The following is an 18,544-nucleotide window of genomic DNA, read 5'->3' as shown; positions in this document are numbered from 1 at the left end:
TCTTTTGGATTGCAAAATTCTATTCATTTGTGAAGGAAAGGCCTCTAGGTAGACCTAATCAAATTATACCAAGACAAATTCTGCCTGCTTAAAGAACTTTTTAGTACATCGAGTGGTAAAACTGTCATTAGCAATTATAGTAAAATAATAAAAACTTACAGCTGGAATGAAGCATTGAAATCAACCAATCCAAACATACAAAGCACACTCCCACTTTGGGGCTTGTGGTACTGGCTTTTCCACCTCGCCATAGTGCTGTTCCCCAAGACACCTGCATGGATCCCTTCCTCATTTCTTTCTTTCTTTCTTTTTTTTTTTTTTTTTTGCTACGGAGCCTCGCTCTATCACCAGGCTTGAGTGTAGTGGTGCAATCACAACTCACTACAACCTGTGCGTCCCGGGTTCAAGCAATTCTCCTGCCTCAGCCTCCTGAGTAGCTGGGACTACAGGTGCGCACCACCACGCCCAGCTAAAAGTTTATTTTTAGTAGAGATGGGGTTTTCACCATATTGGCCAGGATGGTCTCGATCTCTTGACCTTGCGATCTGCCTACCTTGGCCTCCCAAAGTGCTGGGATTACAGGTGTCAGCCACCTCGCCCAGCCCCTCCCTCATCTCTTTAGTGACCACTCTGTTTACAGTTACAAACCAGCACACAGTAACTGTGCCCCACTCCCATGCTTCATTTCTCTTCATTGCATTTATCAGCCATCTAACATGCATTGTATATTATTTAGATATTTTATGACATGTTTATCCCACCCACTAAAAAATGTAAGCTCTGTGAAGACAAGAATTTGTTACTGCAATATGCCAGCACCCTGTACTGTGCTTGGGATAAAGCAGGCACTCAGTGTTTGCTCAAAGCAAAGAAGTGGGGGAAGAGGCAGTTAAAATGTGGCTTAAAATATTTTAATAAATCAATGTAATGACAGCTAACTGACTGAATGACTTTTTACATATTTTCCCTACTGTCCACATGTCATCAGATTTGCATCTTTGGAGTATTATTCCATACCACAAAAACCTGTATCTACCAATTTCTAGTGATATCATGCTCCGTGTTTAGAATAAACACCATGTGAATGGGAATACATTCACCAAATTAAATACTCTATTTGGTTGTTATGCCTATGTATCCTATCCGAAAAGTTAGTATCTCCGTACTGTGTTTTGTGTTGGATATTAATAATATTAAGAAACTCTTCTTTGAAAATTAGAATGACTATCAGCCAGGTAGAAAATAACATGAGACAGACAAGAAGCCATTATTTAAAAAAAAAAAAAAACCTTTTTAATTCTGATTGCCAAATTATTTAAGGCAGGTATAAAAAAGGAAAGCATTCAATATACATTTTACATAAAATAAACTAGATTACAGCATAAAACAAGTAACCAGGCAATGGCATTAAAGTCTCTCTCTTCTAAAACTGGGTAATTGTAAACATTAAAAAAAAAAAAAAAAGACTTTAGGACTATTCAAGTAATAGAACAATCACAGATGTCTCTGGTACGCAGGCTATTGGGTTATTTGCCATTCAAGATTATCAAAAAATGACACCTCATTATTCACAGATGCTCATTATTTCCCCATTTTAATCTTTACATTATATACAACACAGTTTTTGTGGTACTGGCAACCCCATGCCTTCCAAAAGTATTTTTTCCACAATACACAAGTACAAAGAGTGACTACAGGAACATTTTACACTGATGCATCTTTAACAGGAGCCACCAAATAGACATCTAAATTGTACCAAAGTGTCATCATCACAGTTAGCCTTTCTGAGGGGCTTATGGGAAATATGTGAAGGATATGCAAGGTTCAGGCACACTGATACATAACATTATTTATTTACAATTTTAAAGGAAAAGGAAAAAAAAGAAAGTAGCCTTTTCTGGCTAACACTTTTCAACATGACAAATACATTTTAATTTCCTTTACTGAGTGGTTTGCGACGTGGCAGCAGACCCTGTGTGTGCGAGCCTGGTTACTGATACAAAAAGTAAAGAATATATATATATATAATATATATATATATGTATATATACAGATATGTATACGTATATATATATATAAAACAGAAGTTTAATTACAGAAACATTTGTTACTCTGTGATAAAATCTGTAATTTACAAAAATGAAATGACTGGTTTTTGCCTGCCATTAAGGCATTTCAAATTAACACCATGGAACTGATGTCTGTATAAAGCGCTTCCCCATGTGATCCAGTCACATGACAATGTACATTTCCAATCTTGTTATTCTCTGCAAAAGAAAAGCAAACTTTAGCACAGGGTTCTATCAACTTTTTTTTTTTCTTGAAACACAGTTGCAACTCTGTCACCCAGGCTGTAGTGCAATGGTACAATCTTGACTCACTGCAACTTCTGCCTCCCAGGTTCAAGAAATTCTCGTGCCTCAGCCTCTCTAGTAGCAGGAATTATAGGCGCATGCCACCACGCCCAGTTAATTTTTGTATTTTTAGTAGACACAGGGTTTCACCATGTTGGCCAGGCTGGTCTGGAACTCCTGACCTCAGCTGATTCACCTGCCTTAGCCTCCTAAAGAGCTTGGACTACAGGCATGAGCCACCGTGCCCGGCCTCTATCAACATTTGACACTGCAAACCTGAAAACTATAAGACTGATAGGCTTATTTTTAATTCCATTCAAACGTGGAATTCAATTCCAGAGAAAGTGAATAAACACAAAGTAATGATATACGTTGTGAAAAGTATTAATTTTATAATATTAATAATTTAATTCCTTTAAATCATTTTTCTTCTTAAAACTTAAGGAATAATTTAAAATATCAAAGAGCAAACGTTACCTTTAGCATTATGAAAATAAATGTCTCCATTTGCGACTTTATCTTTAAATATAATAAAACAAAGGGAGTCATGGTGAATTATTTTAGCAATGCTGTAAGGATAAGCCAAGAAAATTTCAACTGTCTGAAAAACTAATCAGTTAATTACTCATCTACATAACCCTCATAGAATGAGCTTCATGGAATTTTAAGTTGCATGTGAAGCAACTCATATTGGCATAATAAACACACTCATTATAATGATATAAAACCCAAGGATATAGGCTTTTGGTCTAAAAATCCCGTATTTGCTTCCTCCCAACCATTAAGACATTTTCCATTTAGAGCTAATTTAAAATGTAGAGGATATTTACCTTCTTTGTCCAGGAAACATTCCAGATGCAGATGCCTGGGCAGCCACCTGCTGAGAGGCAACAAGGGCAGCAGAGGTCAAGCCTAATGGGGACAAAAATATACAGTGTCTGTGACCTTTAGAAGGACAAGAGTAGATACAGGCCCAGTGCAGAAGGGCCACAGACCCAGCGGCAGCACGGTGTCCTCTCCCGAACACACACGTGAACTGTTTCATGCAGCAAGGACACAGTACAAACCATTTGGTCTATTTGCTATCTATCCTTTCTTGAACACTCTGCAGTTTTCTTCATAGCTATTAAAAGGAGATACAGCATTCCATCTCTCTGACTCCGCATGGTGCTAAATGGTTTGCATGCATTCCTGAATAGGAAGCTCAGGAGAAATAATAGATGCCAGGTAACAACAGGAATCAAAAGTCACAGTGAATTACAGAAGCTGCATGCTATTTGCCTGGAATACAATACTTTCATAATAATTGTTATCACTTCAACATTTTCCCCAGCGACTGAACACAATGCATCTCATAAGGTACACAGAATCAGTAAATCAAACTTAGAAATGCTCTTAACTTTCACCCCACAAGACGAAGGCAGCAGTCAGAGCCTGTAATAGCTCCAAATGGCATGATGGTGCCTAATAGAGAATTCTTTTAAATTCTATAGACGACAGTCCTGGGGAAAAAGAGAGTAAAAAAGTGCAAACCTAGGGAAGATTACCGCCTCCTTCTATGTCTTTTATTTGGATACATTTTCATTTCCCAGAGGTAATGTAAGACAGTAAAATAACAATAATAATATTATCTTAAAAGAGACAATTATTTTCTGCTCATATATAGTTTATATATAATGTGTTAGACTAGAAATAAAACCTCTCTCTCTTCCAAGTTCTTACCATACCAATACAAATTGTTTAAGAGATTGAAAAGCTCCCTTTTAACATTACTCGTTGACACTAAGTAAAAAGACTTGAATACATAAAAATGACCCTTCACATCTGTATATCACTTGCCAGTTTTGGAAACACCTTCAAACATATTCTCTTACTTTCTATTCACACAGCAGTGAAAGAGGCAACTTGGCAAGTGCAATAGGCTAAATTACGTCTGCTTAAAATATGTTGAAGCCTTAAATCCACAATGTGATTAGATTTGGAGATGGGGCCTACAGGAAGGTAATTAAGGTTAAATGAGGTCATATGGGTGGGACCCTAATAGGACAGGATTAGTGTCCTTACAGGAAAGCACACGAGGGCTCCCCCTGCCCCTTCCCCACCCACCAGCTCATGGACAAAGAAGAGGTCATATGAGCAAACAGCAAGACAGCGGCTACACACAAGCCAGGAAGAGAGGCCTCAGCAGAGGCTGGCTGTGCTGGCACCCAGATCTTGAATTTCCAGCCTCCAGAACTGTGAGAAAATAAATTCCTGTTGTTTAAAGCCATGCAATCTGTGGTATTCTAGCCAGTTGTAAAGATGGTAACACCACCCACCTGCTATGAAATGACAAAGATGGGACAAATAATACATGTTCAACTAGTAAGCCACAAGGTGAAGCTTCCCTCCTATCAATCCGAGGGCTTTTTAAAAATGTTTCTTTTTCTCAATTCTCCCATTTAGTGAAGTCACAGCAGTGAAGAGCTGTGAAAAACCCTTGAATGAAGTTATAAAAGTGTTAAACCTGATCACATTACTCCCACGATTTCCATGGGAAAAGAGCAACTTAAAAAGCATGTAGAAATCAGAGCAAGTAATTTCACCAAAGCCTCCCACCATCTCCCCCTTTTCCTACGATTTCCCTGAAGGAGATATCTGATCTTCTGATTGTTATATTCAGTGCCCCAGACACCGGCCACCACCCTCAGTCTGTGAGATAACAGTAAGCTGCAGATAACATCAACTGGTGACAATTATTAAGTGGTAGCCATTTCAGGTCTCAATAGAATACAAAGATGTGAGAATAGCCTTAGCTGTGTCGCTAGGAAATAAGTGTTAAAAACCCTCCTGAGAGCTAATGTGAACTCAAAGCTGAATACTTTTAAGATGTGAAATGCAATTTTAACAACTGTTTTCCAAAGCAGAATGGCCAAAGACACAGTAATGACAGAGCTACTGACCTTGAAAAGGGTCGTATTGACCCGGGATTAGCGGGTAACCCATGCCAACGTGGGTGTGGTGGTGCGTGTGCAGGTGCCGCTGGCCGAAGGGGGAGTGGCGATCCCTTTCCCTTTCTGCCTCCCGTTCCCGCTCAGCTGTAGCCTTTTCCACTGGCTGCAACAGAAAAGAGAGATTTCCCCCATTAATGCTCTGAAAATCAACTTTAGAAGAGTGCTAGACCACCTTTGACCCTTCGACGATATTGTGTTCATGATTAAAAGTAAATATAAGGATACAATTCTTTAGAAACTAAAGAGAATTTCAAAAGACGTGCATTAGTTTCATTTGGAATTAAGCCAACATTAAAGAACTGCTCCACCCAAAGTAAACCAAGTGACACCAATGTTTTCCTGAAATGATGAAAATAAGGACTTCTCTCTATATTCGTTCATAAGTGCAGGTTAAGAATTCACCCAACTGCTTCCCAGCAACAACTGTTACAAAATAAATTGTTTTGGAGATATCTTTAAAGTCAAGTTTTCTAATTACGCTTGTATTTTGTGGGGAGAGCCTATCTCACAATTTTAAACGTGTGTGTACACATTTTGTTCTACTGAAAAAACACGCCCTAAAATTATATGCCAATGTAAAGCACAAGAAATCACTGTCCTACACTCACATTTTGAATCTCTCAATTTCTGAACTCCCACAGAGAAGCTCCCTTCCTCCCAAACCATAGTTTGGGGTAAAGATGGTTTATTTCCTATGCCTTTCTACCTTTAGAACCTAACCACCCTTTAACTAAAGTTATCCTTCTCACTTAAAAGAAATCCTTGTATTAAGAAGGAAGACTCAGAAAAAGATTCAGAAATCACCTTTTCTAGTTTCTCTACAGAGTTGCTGGTGGACCTATTCACATTGCAGATATTATTATTTTAATTTCCTTTAAACTCTTTCATAGCCAAGCACCATCGTATTTTTGTTTAGTGTCTCTTCACAACCGTCTCTAGGACTAGAGCACTCACCCTTTTTGGGGAAGAGCCATCTTTCACAGACACATATTTGTACTGCTTCAGCAGAGTTAAAGGGACATGACAAAGAATCGGAGCAAAAAAACAGCAGACACAGTTCTCACCCCTAAGCCACATGAATTCCTCTTGCATACGAGCCTCAGTGTGCAAGGCTCAAACTTGTGCCTTATTACATGTTACGAGCACTCGGCTTTGCTAGTGATGAACTCCTAACCATGGACATTGATGACGTGAATATGAAGGGTCAATACAAGTAGTAGAAACCTTAAATCTCTCCAGAAGTCAAGCTAACAACAAAGGTAAGTGATGCAGTTGGAGAGCTTCTATTTATATCCATGCACATTGGTGGGAAGCAGGACTTACTGCCTAGATGGGGCTACTTGCTTCCATCAGCTTCTGCCAGAGGATTTTGAACCCGATTTTCTATTGTCTTTTTTTTTTTTTTTTGAGACAGAGTCTTGCTCTGTCGCCCCAGCTTATGTGCAATGGCACAATCTCTGCTCATTGCAACCTCTGCCTCCCAGGCTGAAGTGATTCTCCTGCCTTAGCCTTCCAAGAAGCTGGAATTACAGGTGCCTACCACCACGGCAGGCTAATTATTGTATTTTTAGTAGAGACAGAGTTTCACCATGTTGGCCAGGATGGTCTTGAACTTCTGGCCTTGGGTAATCTGCCCACCTTGGCCTCCCAAAGTGCTGGGATTACAGGTGTGAGCCACCACACCTGGCCCAGATTTTCTATTGTATTAAAAGAGGTCATCTGAATTTGCATGTAAAATATCTGATTTTTAAAAGCTATCCCACAAGAAAATATGTTTTTGAAAAGCTTGATTTGCCCAAAAGACCAACAGTTTGTAGCCTCTGAACTACTTACTCACAAAAAGTATATAAAATAGACTCCTCTGTTACCTAATTCCTCAATGTCTTATCAAACATATTTTGCACCAAAAGTTGGTTCCTATGAATTCAAATTTCTACCTAACAACCATCCTCCTGGGTAAGCAAGGTATACTAGATTTTTGCAACAGAAAAGCTTGCTACTGCCATACAAGCTTTAACAATTTTCTCACACATGTGAAAGCATCTTACTTTTGAACACGCCATTCTTTATGTATTAGGATAAAACAGCATCCTGAAATCACAGCTGGGTTCCGAAACCCATTTATATTTCAAGACTGTTCTCTAGTTTGTTCCCCTTTCTCCCCCAAAACACAGTACTTTTAAATAACAACAAAAGGAGGCTTACAGCAGGAGACTTGCTGCGGTATTGGTTAGCATGCTGCTGGAGCAAATCCAGTGCTTTAGATTCAGTGGTTGTTTTCGTGTTGATGCTAGGGCTGGTATTGACTTTCTCTGTCTCTTCTCTCCCTGACATCTTCCCATAAACAGGATAATGAAATCCTGGAGAGAGATAGGCCCCTGCAGATAAACAACAAATGCCACATCAAGTTAAGGGCTGTATCTTTAAAAAAAAAAAAAAATCATTTGGGTTACATGAATTTGGGATAAGAGTCAAAGGGATCTTAAAATAGGGAGTTCCATTAAGAATGGGCTACATCATCATTAAACTGTATCTAGCTTCTCCAATTTTCTTCTCCCAGTTAATTCATCCTGATGAAGGGAGGTTATAAACAGAATTGAGCTTACAGCCATTTCATACATTTACGTGTCCGCTTAAGTGAAAGGAATAGTAGCTATAATGATTATGACAGTAAGTGCTTAGAATATTTTCATAGGCTATAAAGTATCTGTCAGTCTAACAGCTATAGCAGACCATCAGAGACTATGGAAACTATATCTGAAGATTCTTGACATTTCATTAAAAGAAATCTTATATTAAATCAGTTTCATCTTTGGGACTTTAAACCGCACAACAACAAGCAAAACAAATGTCACTCTTGAAGCTTCTAATTTATCTTGAGTTTTTAACAGCTAATATTTGAACATTGCCTCTTCCCTCCAGTATAGTCAGAACCGACAACACGTACCAGGGTAACTGTGCATTAGGACGGGAGAAACAGCTCGGTATGCAGGATGGCTTGGGTCGTACATCTGTGGGTAAGGATAAGCATGCAAGTACTGTATGTATGACTGATGCTGACTCATGGGTGAGGAGACAGCCACTCTTGTTCCCCGAGAGTCCTTCCAGTTCACAGGAGTCTTTCGATCATCATTTTTCAGCTTGCTCTCCTCCATTGATTGAGAATCAGGACGCTTGGCCTCTTTGGGCTCCTCTTTAATGCTCGTTAATGATACAGGAAGGCTGGACACACCACTCTCTTTATTAGGGGTTTTCCTGGGACTATCCTCTTTTAATTTCTTCTCTCTATCAAGTTCTTCTGACTTTTGCTGATCCAGATATTTGGGCTGGTATACGTAATGATGCCATGTTCTTGAATCTGGATCCTGATTTTTTTTTTTTAAAGAAAAAAACATTAGATTTGTTTTAAAATTTCAATTTTAAAGAAAACTTGTTAATGATCATGACAGCACTAGTACTCTCAATTTTCATGCTAAGTTGACCTTTATTTATGTGCTAGACACTGTGCTAATTGCTTTACCTCCTTCTCTTACAAGGTGATAATGTCCCAGGTAAGCAGCATTACTATTGATCCCTTGTACAGAAGACAGAACCGAAGCATTTGAAGTTCAAGCAACATCAAGGTCATGCTGCTGCCCAGTAGAAGAGCTGGGCTTCAAACTCAGGTCTGCTAAAATTCAGAGCTGAGCCCTTATCGTAATTTCTCAACACTAAATAGCATCCTCAGACATATTCAATTCCACCTTCATTTGCCTTTTAATATCTCGCACAGGTCAAAGAGTGTTAAAAACTCTAACTCAAGCTAATAATAGTAAATTTAAGCAATTGCTATAGCTATTAACATCACTTACGAGGAAAAACTCTTGGTTTCCTAATACATTTTCCTCATCTACTGCAGCTGAGGCTTAATATATTGGCTCACTTCTCATTATGTGCTATCATCTTAATCAAAACAAAATTTCAAATTAATAGCACACATTATGGCTTCTCTATTGGAAAACAAAGCCATCTATAACCCCCCCAAACTGTATCATTCTTATGCAGACCTGTGAAGTGACAGCCTGATTTATGCCTCTGGAAGTGGGGTAACTGAGAATCCTAAACGGCCTTTGTGATGCCCATCCCATTCATGATATAAACCCACTGGGATTCAGGTTCTCAGAGAATATGCAAAGTTAGGTCTAAGTGAATATGTGTGTGTGGGTGGTGGTGGTGGGGGGTAGTGGTTCTTGCTCTAATGCACCAGGGATTATCTAAGCATGGGGGTTAGGGCCAGAGTGGGGGTGTGCAGTGCTGGGAAATACCAGGATTAATGCTCATGGGATTGCAGTGAGTCAGGGTGTCTGAACCATGACAGAAGGTGCTAGCACATTTGTGGTTTCATGGTGACCAATTTTCAGGTGTTCTCAAGCTGACTGACCCCGGGGGCTCTGGGAGAGCTGCTGAGGACCGCCACCCAAACATCCTCACCCTCCTCACAAACGTTCAGCACGAAACTCTGGGTTTTGGGGTACTTAACACAGTGTAAAGCTGAAACCTAGGCATCTCTGACCCCCTGTGAAAGAAATTTGGGCCCCAAATTCTATTAAAAACATGAATGAGGCCAGGCACGGTTGGCTCACACCTGTAATCCCATCACTTCGGGAGGCTGAGGAGGGCTGATCATGAAGTCAGGAGTTCAAGACCAGCCTGACCAACATAGTGAAACCCCTGTCTCTACTTAAACTACAAAAATGAGCCAGGCATGGAGGCACGAGCCTGTAATCCCAGCTACTCAGGAGGCTGAGGCAGGAGAATTGGTTGAACCCAAGAGGCGGAGGCTGCAGTGAGCCGAGATCACCCCACTGCATTCCAGCCCTGGCAACAAGAGCGAGACCCGGTCTTAAAAACAAAAACAAAAACTAAATGGGATATGTGAATGTAGGGACCCAGTTTTTACCAGTTTTTATTATCTTCCAAGAAGATGCAAATAGAGATCTGAAAATGGAAAATAAATGTTTTAGAGATGAGACGCAGAATCTCAGAGTGGGAATTCAGCAGCCCCACCGTGGAATGCCCTCGCCTTGGACTAAGTCAGAAATTAAGGGACCTCATCAGAGTCATAGAGCGAGTAGTGGCATAGAACACAATCTGCAAAGCACATGTCCACAGTTCCTTTTACTATATAACATGACAAGAAAATAGTGATAATGTACATTTGAGAGCTACATAGTAACTCCTAAGAATCTTAAGATATTTTCAAGGGAAGAGGAAAAAACTCTTAATGTGGGTTTCCTTCCTGTGTCAGAGGTCTAACCAGATCAAGCCCAGACATGTATAATACAAGTCTCAGACTGCTCTCTCCCTGTTGGGGCCACGCTCCACAATCTTACTTGTTTAAATCTCGAGGTTGGGTCTACACCTGTCTGCTTCATAGAGTCCATGACAGACTTCATTTCTACAGCCTCCTTAATAAGCTGGTGGTTTTCCATCTGCTTAGCTTTGAAGCTGTCGGCCTGAAGCTGCTGCTGGTGATTGGAGAGAAGCTGCGATTTACCTGTCTCCTCAGTTTTATTAGGCACTGATGGCCCTAGTTTAGAATGGTTTTTGTTAGGCTCCGGAGTAGAGGGAGCTTTTGAGATTGTGGCCGATGGCATGTTTTTCTGTTTAGTTTCCTCCTTGCCCAGCTCTTTCAAGGGGAGCTCACTTTTCCTTTCACAGTCTCCTCTCCCAGTCTGGGCCATTTTCTGCTCTGCCAACCTCTGGTCCTCATAGTACTTCTCATATTGCTGTCTATAGGCAGGGCTGGTGGCCATCAGAGACTTCTGGTCCATATAGAGCCCATAGGCATACTGGCCATAATACAGTGACTGAGCCAGGGCAGGATGTCTTTGTGTGATCACCGACTGGTGCTGAGGCTGCAAGGATGCGGAACTGTGGTCCACTTTCTTAGAATCTAACTGCTCTGCCTTGTCTTTCTTTTCGGCATCTTCCTCAGACTCCTTCTTGATCTTCATTCCCTGTGTGCTCCCACTATTTCCAGCTGCAGGGGCGCCGACCTGCCCAGGGTGCATGTAACTTGGAGAATAATAAGGATCATAGCCGTGGTAATACGGAGAATGGGACTCTTTCAGTTGAGATGATTGTGCTGTAGTTGAAGAATGCCCTTTCACTCCACCGTCCTTACTAGAAATAATATCTGATGGGGAACCGGCCTTTGATCTCATGCCCTCTGACCTGCTGTCGGAACCACCGTCGTCAGCAGCATCGGATATGTCCGAATAGGCCGGGCTGCTTGTCTTGGCGGCTGAACTCTCGGCCCCATTCTGGTTCAACACATGCAGAGGTACCATTGGTGCCTGCCCGTTCACCAAAGTGCTGCATTCCATCCTCGAGGCGCTCCCGATGGAAGGGCTGGGGGCGTTGTCTGTGAAAGTGTACACCTTATCGGCTTCGGCTTTGATACTGGCCATGCGGCTCTCCTGAGACTCTGACAGTCCATTTGCCAGCCCTTCATTCTTGTTGAGATGATCCTTTAAAAAATGGCCAGGTAGATCTTTGCTGGCCCCCTTGGAGTCCTCTAGCTTCCCCAGCTTGGCATCCATTTTTGGGCTTCCCGTCTCTTTCCCTTCCTTGTCCTTCAGCTTTCGCTTCTCCTTTTTCTTTTTGTCTTTGAGTGACACCAGAGCTGGGTTCACGGTGATGGGCTCTCCCATAATCGTGGGCTTTGGTTGAATGGGTTTTAACGGAGGACTCTTTGGTGTAGCCTGAACCACAGTCGTCGTGAGGGAGGGCAGTCCGGGTATTGTCCCCGTGGTGGTGGTTGTAAAGGTTGCAGTGGGTATAGCGATTAGCTGCGGGGGAGTGGGGGCTGGGGCAGGGGCGATGGGCCGGGCACTTTTCAGTTTAGAGAGGTTTTTGTCCATTTTGCAGTTGTTAGCTTTCTTGCCCTTTTCTTTATCTCCTAAATTTTTCTTGTCAATTAATCCCTCTGCTTCCAGTTTAGGCATCTCAGCAGCCAAACTGCCGTCTGCGGCTGAGCAACTGTCTAAGGCGGCCGTCATGTTGGAGATGACTGGAAGGTTGTTCAGCTCATTGTTAAGGCCCTTCTTTTTGCCAGAATTCTTCCCAGCTTTAGCACCAATAATGGAACCTGGGCCATTGCTCATCAGCTCTCTCTTTCCCTTTGGGGTCCCAGGCGGGTTTCCGGCCCCAGGGGATGCCGGTGCCTTCACCTGGTCATAAGCAGATACGCTTGTGCTTGGCTCGCCGCATTCCAGTGCCACGTTACTCAACGCTTCCTCGCAGTCCGAGATCTTGTCCTCGCTGTCAGGCTCGAACTCCAGCTTGTTTTCCGGGTCTAAGTGTGCATGAGCCTGGTGGTACCTCAGGCCGTTAATGTGCTTGTACTTTTTGTTGCAGTTTGGGTGGGGACAGTCGATTAACACTGGAGAAGAGCAGCCTTGGTCCAAAAAAGTAGTCTCTGGTTTCCCTTGAGGGGTAGTGGGAGTGCTTCTGGAATTGGTGCGGACGCGCTTCCCAGGCTTATTGTCCTCAGAGCTGGAGTTCAGGTCCAGCTCCATTGGAGGCTTGTTTTTCCTTTTGTTGGTGGAGGAAGGGCTGGCTTTGATGTCCTCAGCGGCACAATTTGGGGGTGTCCTTCGTCCGCTGGCATTGAGGCTGCCCCGCCTCCCTTTCCCATTGGCCCCCCCTCTGTTCTTGTTCTGCAGCCCTCTAGACTCCGTGAAGCTGGCCTCGGAGCCCGGGGCTGCAGCAGCAGACCTCGCTCTCTTCCCTCTGCCCCGGCCCCCTCTCATCTCCAGGTCGCTTGTCGGTGACTCACAAAACCTATGGAAGCAAGTAACAGATGTGAAAATGAGCATTCCCAAAAGAGGCAGGTGAAATCACAGAGTACACAATGCAGCAGAGCAGTCAACACTCCAGTAGCTTAAGGGCTGGGCCCAGTCAAGGAAAAGACTGACAATTTCCAACACCTGCAAAAGAGCAGGCTACCAAGGGCTTATATTCTTTCTCACAAAAACCAAGGAAAAACAGCTCAAGTAGCTAGCTTCCACTCCAGTTCACATTCCCGTTTTGAGAAAAAAATGAAAACAAAGGCAAGAGAGAAGGGGTAGGGAGTACAGATCTTCTGATAGAAAAGAAATCTAGCATCTGCATTTTACTGCATTCAATCCTAAATTGCTCATTTCTCCTTTGCCTGGTTTCAATTACAGGCACACTTTTATGTGTTATGAATCCCTCTCTATAGTTTCTCTGCAAAGACAGGATGGAGGAAGGAGAGAAATAAAAAGCCCTGTTCCTACCTGGGAGGGGCCCAGTCATGCTTGGTGCAGTCCAGTAGGGTTCCCACGTATGTTTTGTTCCTCCAGGTGACATTGACCACTAGGACACCTGCAGAAGCCAGAGGATGAAAAAGGATCATAGTTACCACTGATTACTCTTATTTCCAGTTCACTTACTCTTTCCTGCTTTCTTCCTTTCTCTTTCTTTTCTTCTTTCTTTTTCTTTTCTTTTTTTTCCAGCAAAGTTCTATTCTCGTTTGCTTTCAAAAGCTGTGGTTTGCATTCTTCCTCTTTCTGGTTTCAGTGACCTCAAGTTAAAACCCACAGGAAATAATGAGTGTTGTGCATTCGTGCGCATGCGCATGTGGTACAAAGGGTGAAACTGTGTGAGAGGGTAATCAAGATACTGCTGACAGAAGGAAATGGTTTTTGCCATGTCCTGCTGTAAAACAGCAACATTCACCTCTTAATTTTTCTATTATTACACATAATTGCTTTCGTTTGGCAAGCAGCCAACATAAACTAGCGCCAGTTACCAGAGCTTAAACCAGAGGGTGACTGAAAGGAATCGGTTTTGTTTCCAATTCAACAATATAAAACGATGGTGATTTTTATTAAGAAAAAACATTACGCAGGTGCATAAAAATAGGAATAGAGGGGAGAGTGGGGACTTACCAGATAACAGACAATCAACTATGATTTCTCTTTCCTAATCCTCCCCTCTTCGGTTTTGTGAGACAATAATCAGCCTCAGTACCGTATCTGTTTCAGTGTTTGGTCTTGTTTCATATTAAGGACTCCTAAAATAGCCCTCTTAAGAAAATAAATGTGCACAATAGATTTGCTCTTGGGGTTATCTTTGGAATCAACTTTGGTAAGCATTTGCCTCAGAGGATTAGAAAAGAAATCTCAAAACTAACACACTTGTTTCCTGCAAGCCATTCTGCTTTTTCCAACTGCTTTGCAGACAGACAATTTAATTTAGCACTGCATCTGTGAATTACTAAACTTAAGTGCGCTTGGTATACCAAATGTCACAGAGAAACAAAATATAATATCCTCTTTATTTCTGAGAGGATAAATGCCAAATTAAAAAAAAAAAAAAAACTTCTTTAAAGCATATTTTAATAGAATCTTGATTTTGAGACATACATAAAATATTAGGGGAAAGAAATAAAATATTTAACTAAGCCTTTGTTTTCTGCACCTACCCCTACTCTTTCTTGGAAGCACCAGAAGACATTAGTCAAAGTCTGTTTCTAGCTGGTTTGCTCACTTGCATTACCACTGCCATTCTGAATTTTACAGAAAACCTGTAATGGGCTCCTTGATGGTAAGGGAAACCTCACAAGGTAAGACTCATTTCCTTGGGAACCTTTTAACAGCAGGTAAAATATTTGAGTGGTTGGGACTCAAGTAATGGAGAAGGATTCCTTCCAAAGTCTCTAAAGGAGATTTTAAAATTGTTTCCCATATGGTCTATGTTGCTATTACTTAGGCAACAGCTGAATTATTTACTCAGTGTTAATTCACTCTATTGTAGCAATAGGCTAGCAGGGGAAAGGCTAGGATGGAGCAAGGCAAGTATTTCCTCAAATCGCAGCTGATTCCAATGTAATTCCCTCAGGACATTTTTTAAAAAACCACTGAGTATAAAATTTCATATTGCAATGCGAATCAATGGTAATTAGGCATTTGGTCAAAATTTGCAAAAGAAAGAACAATTGGAGGAAAGGATTCTTTATGAGCACATCCCTTCAGGAAAGGGGAGGGGGTGGGAGAGGAGGCGAAGGGGAAGACTGAGCTGGTTTTCTCATCATCTGCTCTCTGGGGCACTGTGTGTGGTGTCAAAGACCTTTGCAGCTGCTTAAAATTCTTTAGCATGTCAGCTATATTTACAGTGCAGGAATATATCTGTATTGCCAGAAGGTTACTGCATTTTAGCTTTAGATGCAATAGGCTGAATCACTGCGTTCCAGAGTCCCTGATGTAGCACAAATGTATAATTAAAATTGCTTGAAAGGAAACATGAAAGAAACAACAAACCCTCCATTCTTGCAGTAATAAAATTAAAAACAGGAAAAGTCTGCACAGACACTTAACATTTGTCTGCAGTGAAAGGCTTTTGTTATTGCTTTTCCCCTAAGGGTTTCGCGTTTCCAGCGAACGCTGGCCGCGGATTGGCCGGCGCCCGCTGCGAGCACTCGCGTCTGATTGGCTGGGCCGAGGCGGCCGCCCGGAGCACGGAGGCAGCGTCCGGGGAGAAGCGAGCGTGGTGGAGGCAAAGGGACGCGGCCCCAAGGCACGCTGGCCGTCGGGGGCCAGAGGGCCGCCCGCGCTGCTGGGCTCCGCGGTGCCCACTGGACATGTGCTCATTCACACTAACGAGCCCGGCGTTGCAGTGAAAGCTGCGGTCTGCGTGACCGTGCTGCGCCCCCCCAACCACGCGGCTTCACAAAGCACGCCGGCCCACGCAGAACACTCAGAACGCAATTCACGGTCTCAAACAGGGTCAAGGGAAACCTGGAGCCGGAAAAAAGGAAGGGACCCAGGGCAGGCAATTAATCACTGGTTATCTGGGGCCACAGGTTGAAGCTGTCACAAAGGCAAATCTGCAGTCGCAACTTCCTCACTGTAAAATTATTCACAGCTCCTGCTGCTCTTTCTAGAAGCCACACAAGCAGACCTCCTATCGAAGTACAAGTGATGCCGTTCTTACTTGCACTCAGAAGGAATAAAGTCCTGGAAAGAAAAGTCCATTTTTAACTTCAAAGGGCCTAAATAAGTCACCCTTATTTTTCCAGAAGGACTTTGTATTTAAAATGCTCAAAACAAATGCTTTATACTCACAAGGAGATTTTGAACACTCTCCATCAAGCAGTGCTAATTAAATATGTGTGCTTGTGTCTAATCTTTCTTTATATGTATGAGCTGCTTCACAATGCCACAGAGTATTTAAATCTGCCTACAATTCATATGCGAATATATACAGTCACATGCTTACACAGCCAAATCTGCCACTCTATATTGGAATGAAGGCTTAAGGAATGTTTCTCATATAAACTACACAGTGTATTGTTGCTTTGTAAGAAGCTCTGTGTTTAGACAACACCCCATTGTGAAGGGCCAAGTATAAAGGTGGTGTTTTAGTTCTAAGACATGTAAATGATTTATCATTTTGCTGAAAGCTCAAAATCTTGAACATTTTGTAACCCACAGTAATATAAAGCAAACTATACTTACTGAAGGCATAAACCCCCATGATGAAAATTAGTCCTTTAAAAGTGCAAATTTGAATTTTATAAATCTGGGCATAAAGTTCTATTTCTCACATATACATCGGAAATAAGTGTACATTTATTCCAGAAGGATTAAATAGTTTCTTTTCATGCACATTTATTCAAACATCTAGCCTGTGAGCTAGGTGTTGGGGTCACTCAGTACAAGTGCTTTTCATCTTTATATTCAAGCATTCTACCATGTTTATTACTCTTCCATTTCCACCAATAGACTGGGCCTGATCATTCTCAGGAGCTAATGCACTATAACAAACATTTTATACTTGAAAAATATCTGAGGCTTATTATTAATAAAGTAAGAATACAGCTGAAGAGTACAATGGATGGTTTGAGAATGTGCTGACCACACGCAAGTTTCTTCTTTGTATTGTTAACACTTTGTCTAAGATGCTGCCCGCAAAGGCCTACTACCTACAGAACATTTAATAAGAACAAGGTCTTTATTATATAGCCTGAGCCTCTTACTTCCTCAAGCCAAAAAAGCCTGAGACCTCATAATGATTTCAGTCGGTGTTATGTCCTTAGTAAACGGTTTCCTGGAAGATGTCAAGCCCAACAAACACTTACTGTGTGTGTCTATGGGGTACACATTAGGTACCTAATTGGCGCTATAGAATCAACCATGTTTTACTTGGGACTCTATCTAAACTCTGTAGTTCAAGCGTCTGTAAGCTTAGAACAGAACAGATACAGGCATACACTGTAATGCAGAAGTGGAAGTATAGTTTTGTCGATTACCTGCATTTTTAGAGTAGGCCCTTTATGCTGTCACATCAGGCTAGACCCTGGATTTCATGTTCATGGTGCCCCCACCTAGACCAGTGATCCTAACCCTGCCCCCATCTGACTAGACAAGTGATGGGCACCGGGAGCAAAGGCAGCCAGCCCAACAGGGACTTAACATTGGGAATCTGAATGAGGAGTATACAAGTCCCAGAAAGTTGGCAATAGAAGTAGACGCCTAAAGGTACTAAGAGGCATAGAGAACCATGATGGGCCAAAGTTCTCAGGGTGCAATAGTTATGAGACCAGGAAGCCAACTGCACTGCTAGTGCAACACTCTCGGGACGTGTGTGTGTGTGTGTGTGTGTGTGTGTGTGTCCCTTTTCCCTCCAGCTTCATCACTGATAAAAGATTTCACCAGGCCGGGCTCGGTGGCTCACGCCTGTAATCCCAGCACTTTGGGAAGCCAAGGCGAGCAGATCACTTGAGGCCAGGAGTTCAAGACCAGCCTGGCCAACGTGTTGAAACCCCATCTCTACTAAACATATAAAAATTAGCCAGGCGTGGTGGCACTGCCTGTAATCCCAGCTATTCAGAAGGCTGAGGCAGGAGAATTGCTTGTGCCCGGGAGGCAGAGGTTGCGGTGAGCCAAGATGGAGCCACTGACCTACAGCCTGGGCAACAAGATCGAAACTCCATCTCAAAAAAAAAAAAAAAAAAGATTTCATAGCACTCACCCAGGATTGCCTAGTTATTTTCCAGACATCTTGTTAAAAAGTTTTTCCTTGTGTTAAACTAAATTTGTCTTTGAATACCTCGGTCCTGGCTGTACCTCCTGATACCCTGCAGATGCAGTCCACCCATCATCCAGTCAGCAGCCTTTCATCCAGGCA

General features: G+C 42.2%; 1 protein-coding gene across 4 annotated transcripts in view; it reads right to left on the bottom strand.

The window, feature by feature from the left end:
* Positions 1-1,265: 1,265 nt before the first annotated feature.
* Positions 1,266-18,544, bottom strand: part of ZNF608 (zinc finger protein 608) — a 115,223-nt gene continuing 97,944 nt past the window's right edge. For all 4 annotated transcript variants that reach the window (XM_017514081.2, XM_037733305.1, XM_017514080.2 and 1 more), the window contains 7 exons: positions 13,651-13,738; positions 10,720-13,174; positions 8,295-8,712; positions 7,553-7,725; positions 5,297-5,450; positions 3,185-3,266; positions 1,266-2,267 (listed from right to left, as the gene is read on the bottom strand). In XM_017514081.2, coding sequence (XP_017369570.1) covers positions 2,261-2,267; positions 3,185-3,266; positions 5,297-5,450; positions 7,553-7,725; positions 8,295-8,712; positions 10,720-13,174; positions 13,651-13,738 — 3,377 coding nt within the window. In that variant the 3' untranslated portion in view covers positions 1,266-2,260. The remainder of the gene's footprint in view (positions 2,268-3,184; positions 3,267-5,296; positions 5,451-7,552; positions 7,726-8,294; positions 8,713-10,719; positions 13,175-13,650; positions 13,739-18,544) is intronic.

This window comes from Cebus imitator, unplaced genomic scaffold (genome assembly GCF_001604975.1).
Source record: "Cebus imitator isolate Cc_AM_T3 unplaced genomic scaffold, Cebus_imitator-1.0 Scaffold514, whole genome shotgun sequence".
NCBI lineage: Eukaryota > Metazoa > Chordata > Mammalia > Primates > Cebidae > Cebus > Cebus imitator.
Note: the sequence above shows the minus strand (reverse complement) of the source record. Positions and strands in the feature narration are given on the sequence as shown.